Source organism: Aythya marila (genome assembly GCF_965140915.1).
Source record: "Aythya marila genome assembly, chromosome: 8".
Lineage (NCBI taxonomy): Eukaryota > Metazoa > Chordata > Aves > Anseriformes > Anatidae > Aythya > Aythya marila.
The window spans coordinates 11,912,078-11,920,642 of record NC_139049.1 but is presented as its reverse complement, the minus strand read 5'-3'; the positions used below and the strand labels follow the sequence as shown (position 1 = coordinate 11,920,642).

Below are 8,565 nucleotides of genomic sequence, written 5' to 3'. Positions count from 1 at the left end.
AATAATTCAGCATAAATGTTAAAATTTGGGTGTGCTGAGGTGTTGTGAAATTGCGTGGAACAGATTTTTTTTCCACCAGCACAGTGGAAGGGTGTTGAAATGCGATATATTTGCTGTCTAAACTTTCTCAGTTGTCAGTGGGTTTCAGTTTAATTATTATCATTAATTATTATGTAAACTTCAGTATGTTTCAGTTGGGATTGCACTTTGCAGCTGGGTCTCTCCAAAGCAGTTTGTGGGGCTGCTTTCAGTTTTGGGCTTAGCTGAAGAAGCTGTGGATGTTTGTCTCAAACTACTGAGAAAAAGGTTGTTTAGGGTTCTTCCAGGAAAAGCAAGTATTCACTTTGTTTGCACAATTACAGCCCTGACCTAAATAAAACTTTGTCCAATATGATGAGCTCTTGCTTAGTGAACTGAAAATAGCTAGAGAAAAGAACAGAATACAGTAAGGCTACATCTCAATTTGAAGACTGCTGGTTTCTTTCACAATCTCATTTATTTTTAAATAGAAATCTTGTTTCAGAAGCAAGCAGATTTTATTTTTTTTTTAAATCTTTAAAAGGTCATAAAAATATATCTGTATTAGAACAGCTTTGCTGGATGATGCTTACAGCGAGGTGCCCAAGCAGCATGAAGTTGCCTTGAGTATGCATTATACACACAGTAGATAAAACTGGTAGTGAGTTAACTTTAAAATACTATAACAATAACATGATTAATGCTTTGCCAGTTCTTACATCAGTGCCGATGCTGAACCATGCAGAGCAGAAACTGTTTTCTGTTACCAAAGTAGTGGAAAGCAGTGGAAAAAAAGAGGAAGGGGAGGAAGCAACCGGTATCTTGTACAAAATCAAGCCCTGAGGCTGGTCTGCTGATGCTGGGCTCCAGCATGTCTAGCCTGCTGTTTGGCGTGGTTAAAACTACTGCAAAGGGACACTTCATGTCTAACCCACAGCTAATGCTGCAGGGGTAACTCAGCTCCCTGTCTCCAATGGAGATAAACATCAGTAAGTTTGGGGTAGTGGATAAAGTGCTGTCAGGTGTGGAGAGAGTGGGCAACACCTCCTAAGTCTTGTCTTCCTGTGACTGGTGTCTAAGGAAATGAAATGTCTGCTCTTTGGTTCCCATTTGAACAAATAATCCTCTTTTCTTCCCTCTTTTTGTCCCCTGCTCCAGGTTTATGGCCACAAATCTCCCACGGGAGGACAAGGCACATGGCAGAGGACGGGAGAAACGGGCTGTGATTGCAGGCACTGGTGTGAGCAGCTGAGCCAGCAGCTGGGCAGATCAGCAAGGCACCGTTGGCAGAAGACCCGGCCAACACAGGGGTCTGGAGAACTCAGATGCACTGCTTGTAAAAACAGCGACCTGTTCTCAATTTGTGTCTTGTTCAGATGCAGACTCGGCCTCGGCAAGGCTTCAGTCTGTGCTGCCTGTACAGAGAGAAGCCGCGCTGTGCTCCAGCAGGCAGGATTGTAGGCACGAGGGGCTGACACCTGGGGCAGGCTGCTGGGTTATTATAAATACTTCAACCTGTGCCTGCTCCTAGGTGCTCCCTGAGTTAGCAGCTCTGCCCCAGCACTCCTGCAGCAATTCAGTGTGCGGGGCCACCACAGACCACAGCATTTGCAGGACTCGGCTTTCTCTTCTTGGGGTGCAGAAGAGGAGGTACGGTACAAAACCAGCCTGCTTAAGGGTTTCTGGTGTTTATGCCAAATATTTTGTCTTTACTAGTTGGTATCAGCTCTGCCAGTAGCAGCCAGAGCACCACCTGCCTGGCAGGAAGGGAAATGTACCTTTGGTGGGCAAGGAGCCGGTGTGCTGCCTTACGTGGTCTGAAATAAATATCAGTGTCATCATCTACATTCATCAATAAAAGTTAGCTGGGGAGGGGCAGGCAGAATCGCAGAAAGCAAGCCAGGGAACTTCTGGGCTGCAAATACATGGTCCCTGGGCAAGGCCTAGTGTGTCAGGAATTACCCTGGAAAAGCCATGAAGGGGCTTGAGGGCGCATTTTGTCAGCTCGCTCCTCTCGTGACTCTGAGGGCTCACCATCTGTGCCAGGAAATGACGTAGAGATGCCTCCGATGGCTTCCAGCCCTAAGTGCAGATCAGATACGTGGGTGAAGAGGAATCGTGTAGGACCAAGGCTGATGCATCAGCCCAAAGAGGTGCTTATAGCCCTGTGGTGGCAAACGGATCACAACTGAACTCTTTTAAGAGGTAGCATTAAGTTAAACTCATTCCTTTACCTGCGTGATCCCTTGAGGCTTTGCACCATCAGAGCGATAATGAAGCGCTTTGTGTTTCGTTCTCTGTTTTCAGAACAGCGTAAGGGCTGCTCTGTGTGTGGGATTCCCTTGCTTTTATGTAGTGTTTAAGTGCTGACAAATTTAAATTTTTTGTAATCGATGTTTGGGGGAATTCTGGATTGCAGGTTTGTTTGAATGCCAGATGGCATTTAGGATCTGTCCTTTGGCTGTAAATCGGTCAGTGGAGCTGTATCAGAACTGACTGGTCAAACCCTTGACTAGCAAACTGATTTTCTTTTTGAAGCATGACTTCAAAATGTTTGGTTTAGGGAATTTGACCTTCCTTTGTTCCACTGCCTGCAAAGCACTGTTTTTCCTCCTGCCTCCCCACACTGTAATGTGCTCCTGTGCAACTAGCAGTCTATAATATCAGCTCTTCCCACCTGTCAGAAGGAAGCGTACAGTCTATTGCCTTCAGCTGGCCAAAAGGCCTGGATCAATTTGTACCTGTTGAACTCTTCCCAGGAAGAATGGGAAACAAATTGCAGAGGAATACCACGGGGGTGTTACGAAGTGAGTTCCTTGTTCATTTGTGTCTCTGCCTGCACCGGGGCTGGCCAGGACTGGCTTTTCAGCCCTTCCCAGGGCTCTGGCAGCCTCTGTCCCTAGGTCTTGGTGTGGATGTGGCAGCCCCCCTTCTCAATGTTCTGCACCGGATGGATTGGTAGCACCACGTGGGAGATGCGGCTCCACAGCCCGCTCAGCTTGTCAGAGTCTATGTAGTCGTAGGAGCTGGGGGTCCTGGCAACGGTGAACTTGGCCCAGAGGAAGTCATGGACCTTCTCTTCCACCCTCGGGAGGCTGATCTGGGTCTCCAGCTCCTCCTGCTCCAGCAGCACGGTCAGCAGCAGGGCCACGTCCTTGAAAGCAGCACTTTCGTGGTCGCAGTACTTGTAGAAGATGAGCGTGGACCCTGCCGGCAGCAGCTCGAAGCGGTGCACCACCGCAGCACGGTACCCAGCCTGGAAAGCTGAACTGAGCTCTGAGTCCACCTGCAGCTTGGCCTCGTCACTCTGGAGCTCAGACAGGTCCCTGCCATCGATCTGCGCCGTGCTGGCATGCAGGGCGGCCGAGTAGGCGTCAGCCACGTGGGTGCTAAGGCACCGCAAGGTCCGCTCAGCCTGGCGGGCGGCCGTGAGGATGATGGTGGCTGGCTGCGTGGGCTTGGATGTGTTGAGGTGCTTCTGCAAGAACTTGCGCCCGCGAAACCACACCTGGGGATTCTGCCCGGGAAACTTGTCCTGCAGCTCGTTGAAATGGGACAGGAAGGCCTCCACCGTGGGGCTCCTGGGGGCCGGCTGGGACTCGGCGGTTGGGTTGATGAAGAAGAGTATGCAGAAGATGAGCAATAATAGGCCCAGAATGAGAAGTCCTGCTCAGCAGGGAAGAGATACAAACAGGGAACAGCAGTCAGTCCCAAATTACCCATGGTGATATGCTGAAAAGTGGCTACAAGGGCTCTTTTCCCCCTGCTTGACCTTCCCCCATGACAGCAACGTGGTTCAGGTAAGCACGCTCTCTGGGATCCCAGGAACAGTGAAGAAGGTGCTTGCTCCATGCTGTAGGATCTGTGCTCCTTCACCAGCTGGGGGGGCTGCAGCTCCAGAGATGGAGGCAGGGCTCCAGCTTTGTAATTACAGTGCAAAACAGGAAATTACAGCTGGCACCAAGCTTTCTCCTGTCTCATTCCCCCACACACACCTCTGTTTTCTTTAAGATTTGTTACCCTTTGGAGCACCTGCCTCCATGTATGGAGGTGGCAGACCCAGCTAAGTGTTCCTAAGCTGCCTTCCTCCTACTACTGGGTCAGACATTCCCCTATCTTTAAGGGGATGGATTGCCTTCTTGTGAGCTGTTTCCCCAAAATCCCTATTGCCTGATGAGAAGCAGTTCCCTCGAACCCTTAGAAGGCTGTGAAGGATCCCAAGAGAGAAGAAGAATTAAATGTGCTTCATTACTTGTTCCTGGTGGATCGGGGCCTTCTGGTCGATGAGTAACGCACAAGGGAAGCTTCTTTTCCTCACCTTTCAGTAAGTTGAACTCTTTCGTCTTCTCTTGTTTTGTATTTTGAGTGGTGACATTCTGCAAGCATGGCTGAGCCTCTGGCTGTGGGGCTGCACGTCCTACAGTGAGAAAGAAATTTGTCACTCGCTGTTGAGGGAGTGGATAAGTTGGGTTGTCAGACAAGTAACAGAGCTTTCCAGAGCTTCCAGCTGTGGAAAAGAGTTAGAAGTTAATATTGCTTTGAATTAATGGTACTTTGAGTGCACCGAAACAGAGGGGGGAGGAGGGAGCAGACAGAGAGAGCGAAGCCAGTTAATTTTGTGCTAAGAAGCAAATACTCCAAAAAACTGAAAACAGCCACTAGAAACCTCATTATTACATTTTCCAATGCCTATGCAAAGCACGGGCATGTACACACAGAAGCAGCAGCAGGGTGCAACCACCAGCTCACCTTTTGTCCCAAGTCTGCTCCTTAACGTGCTTGAGGATTCCCTCTCCTGTGTTTCTGGCTCTTTGTGCTCTCCTGGCTCCTGACCTAGCAGAGGGACGCTGGTGCTCTCCTCTGCTGAGAGGCCCTCAGCGACATCTTCTGTGGCGTTCACATCTGAATGTGTCGTTTTGCTCTCAGAGCTCAGTGCCTCCTTTCTTGATAAAGCATCTTCCTCTGCTGTGCAGCTTTCACGTTGCCTGCTTATCTCCAGGTCCTCCTGAGTTTCCTGGAGGACATTGCTGTCTCCTTTGCTGTCCGTTTTGTCTTGGGCCTGCACAGCTGTAGGAAGTGAAATTCACAGACCTAGGCTTCGCTTCTTTCAGCACAAGAAGCAGCCACCTTTTCTCCTGTTCTGCCTCCTTGAAGGAAAGGCCCAGGTTATCAGCATTTTGGAAATGCAGTACAGGCAGATGGGGAGGGACTCACCTCTGTCTGAGTCATCTTCTTCCTGAGGTCTTTTGGAGACACCATCTCTCTTCTCCACAGGTTCTTCCAGTGATGCTTCAGTTTCCTGAGGAGCCTTCTCCTCCATTGTGGGGCCAGCTAACTCTGAAGGCTTCACCTCTTCCCCGAGAGCAGTTGGTGGATTACTCACCGAAGAGTCCTCCTCTGGTTTGCAGGAGGTCTCAGGGCACCTGCTCGCCTCTTGGTGCTCAAGTGTTCCTCTGGGGGGCTCCTGGTGTGAAGGATGCTCTGCTGTGCTCTCCACCTCATCTTGGGCTGGCCCAGCTGTTGGGATCAGAGTTCACAAGCTCAGCTAGCCATGCAGGACATGGGAATACCCTGGGCTTCACCACCACCCTGTAAAACTCCCGGGTCCTGCATTTCAGAAACATCTACACGAGCTGCTCTGGAGAAGAGTTTACCACAACCAGCCATCATCACCAGGGAATCATACTGCCTTCTGTCCAGACAGACGGCTCAAATTGCCCTCTACGTTTTTTTGACTGTAGTAGTGGCCACACAATGAGCGATCACTCTCAGAGATGCAATCCTCTCTCCAAACTTTGACCTGTCCAGTGCTGGTAGCTTTGGTTTTTTAAAGCTCAAATGTGTGAAAGCTCACAGTGTGGTTGGTTGGCCACAACACAGCTGAGCACCCTGGGTGACCAAAAGTGAGAAAACTACACTACAATGACAGAGAAATAATGATGCTTAGTTAGAAAAAAAAAGACTGACAAAAATGGAAGGAACTCTCTCCTAATTCGAAAACAGAGAAAAGCTGTGCTTGCCACATGTCAGAACATGCTGTCCTTTGGACTTTTACATTCTTTGTTGCTTTGTTCCTGTTTTTACAGGAGCAATTCTGAATGCTTAGGACGGGTCTGATAAGATTATAGCATCAAGGTATCACTGAAATGTTCGTGTATTAAGGCACCAGGAGGATGTAAGTGCATGGTAGGAACTGAAATGCAGTGAACATGGAGGTATCCTGCTATTCAAGTTGGGCACAAGCAGTGCTCCTTGCCCTGCCTATTCTGCAGGTTTTGCATCTCTGGGTGGTGGAAAACTGGATCATTATTTAACATCTGCAGATCTGTGGCTTCTGGCCTCTGCAGAATTTGGATCCTGCACTTGAGGTGAACTGCGTCGTGCCCACCTGGCAGATACAACCCGATGGGACTCACTTCTTCACTGGAAGCCTGTTTGTTGTTAACTCCCCACTTCTCCTTGTGGGTCCATCTGAGACGCCTGTGTTAAACAGAGCCTTGACTGGTCACCAGAGGGAGGTGACTCTACCCCTGCCACATACCATGCATAACCCTGCTGCTCTACCTGATTGCACTTATACTTGGCAGCTGGCCCAGAGGAGGTGTTCCCCTCCCTGCAGCCCAAGTTACAAAGCTGTTTCTCAGGGGGAAGCACTAGGGTACCAGGAACAAAGTTCTCCTAGCCTACAGCTCTATCTTTAGCCCTTCTTGTGCTGCCATTCTGGACACAGAGCCTAAACTTGCTGCTGACCAGAATCCGAAAGTGAAGGCAAATTGTTACTACGTGGCCTGGAGAAGATGGGATTTTTCTCAGCTTGTGATTTTGTTTCAGTTTCCTTTATCACTGTTGAAATACTCTCGCGATGGGATTTTCCCAGGAGACGGAGCAAGCACAGGGTTGGCTTACCTCCAGGCAGATCCACACTTGGATTCTTTTCCATTTTCTTGCTCCTGTTGGGTCTCAGTACCTTTTACTTCACTTTCTCCTTTGCTTGTGCCGGGATTTATCTCCCTGCTGGTGGGGTGGCTGACCAAATCCTACCCCCAGCAGGACCATCATCCTGCCTTGGCCTCAGGAACTGCAGCCGAACATCTGTAGACCTAACAAGCACAAGCACAGCCACAGTGATTCATGGTGGAAGAGGAGAATCCCCCCTCCATGCTCAAAATTATTTGGGAGGCATGAAAACGGGTTCATGTAACTGGTACTGTATGCCATGAACCTTCAGTGACAAGGGCAACGCCTGCCTGCTGACCAGCCACAGGCAACGTGGAAAACTCCAGAGAAACTCTCCCTACTGGAGCTGGGTTCAGGCAGATCAAAGATCTCAATACCCAGCCGTCGCAGCGGCTGGAGGGGAACCTTTCCCTTTGGCTCCTCTACAGCTCAGTTTTCTTGCTAAAAACAAGATCCAGGAGTGTGGGGGTTCATTTATGGCTGTCCTGGCCTGGCTGCTGTCCCTCCCTTCTCTGCGCCATTCCCACTTGCAGAAAGGGAAGCACAAAGCCGCCGTGCCCTCGGACACTTACCTGGGCAGGGCTGGAGCCTGTCGGGGCTGTGAAGAGAAGCAGCGAGGTGGCCAGCGATGGCCCCGGGGCTTGTCCTTCCTGGAAGCCCTTTGGCTCGGCCGGACAGCCCTTTTCCCGAACGCGCCCTAAATCCTCCGCTGCTGTCGGCGCGAGGGTGAACCCTGCCCTTCCACGGCAGCCCAGGCAGGCTGCTGGGAGCTGTAGTTTTCCTCCCTCCTCTCCAGTGCTGGCAGCTCTTCCACCAGGAGAAGCAGGGCTGTCATTCCCGGAAGCGCTCAGTGTTTTTGAATTCCTTTTGGACTGTGTTTCTGGCTGCATTTCTGTGCTGTAGGCTTAAATACATCTGGGCAATGCTTTTCAAAAACAATGGTAATACTTCCCATTTCATGGGAAACGGTGGCATGGCACAGGGCACACTGAGGAAAGGCATCAAAGCAAGGGACAGAGGCTGCAGCCCCCCAGGTCAGCCTGGAACCCTTTTACCATCTGCAAATGGCTGAGACGAGGCACAGGCAAAGGCGACTGAAGCAGTGCCGGTACAGGGCAGAGTCCGGGAGTGGGACTCTTCAATTTGGGGAGCAGAAGGCTGACAGAGGGGAGGGCTGATCCACGTGGAGTTATTGTTCACCAAACCCCTCGTTACTAGAACTTGAGACACTTGCAAAACAGGCAGCAGGTTAGGTTTGAGTGGGCAGAAAAAAAGTACTTTTTTTATGCTATGTGCAGGAAACTTCCAGACCTTCCTGGCACAGGGGTGATGGGGGCAGAGTTTCAGGATTAGACTCATTTGTGGACACCAGGTCTGTAAAAAGTTAGTGCAGGACTGGGTGGGGAAATACCATTTAGGTGAAGTGCAAAAAGCCCAGCCCTACGCCATGGTCTGCTCTCCTTCTGCTCCCACAGCATCCTGAACTCCTGTACTGGTGATGCACTGGGTCTGGCTGGGATGGGGCTCACTGTCCTCATGGCATCCTAAAAAGTGCTGTGCTTTGAGTTTTGGCTGTTGCTGAGCAGCGCT

General features: G+C 50.3%; 1 protein-coding gene across 2 annotated transcripts; it reads right to left on the bottom strand.

Annotated features, from left to right (window-relative positions):
* Positions 1-489: 489 nt before the first annotated feature.
* Positions 490-7,691, bottom strand: TOR1AIP2 (torsin 1A interacting protein 2). Of its 2 annotated transcripts, none has more exons than XM_082766302.1 (6): positions 7,548-7,691; positions 6,925-7,118; positions 5,233-5,535; positions 4,768-5,085; positions 4,271-4,435; positions 490-3,684 (listed from the first exon to the last, which is right to left on the bottom strand). In XM_082766302.1, the coding sequence occupies exons 2-6, from the start codon at positions 6,956-6,958 to the stop codon at positions 2,918-2,920; spliced, it is 1,587 nt and encodes a 528-aa protein (XP_082622428.1). In that variant the 5' UTR covers positions 6,959-7,118; positions 7,548-7,691; the 3' UTR covers positions 490-2,917. The 2 variants fall into 2 exon arrangements, with proteins under 2 accessions (XP_082622428.1, XP_082622429.1); XM_082766303.1 differs by having other exon boundaries at positions 4,337-4,435.
* Positions 7,692-8,565: the final 874 nt, after the last annotated feature.

Bases quoted from the DNA above. Each gene is read 5' to 3' on its own strand.
- TOR1AIP2 (XM_082766302.1), bottom strand. From the start codon at position 6,958: ATGGAAAAGAATCCAAGTGTGGATCTGCCTGGAG. The intron at 5,536-6,924 runs GTAAGCCAACCC...TGATCCCAACAG, and splicing joins AAGTGTGGATCTGCCTGGAG to CTGGGCCAGCCCAAGATGAG. The intron at 4,436-4,767 runs GTGAGCTGGTGG...TTCTCACTGTAG, and splicing joins GAGCAGACTTGGGACAAAAG to GACGTGCAGCCCCACAGCCA.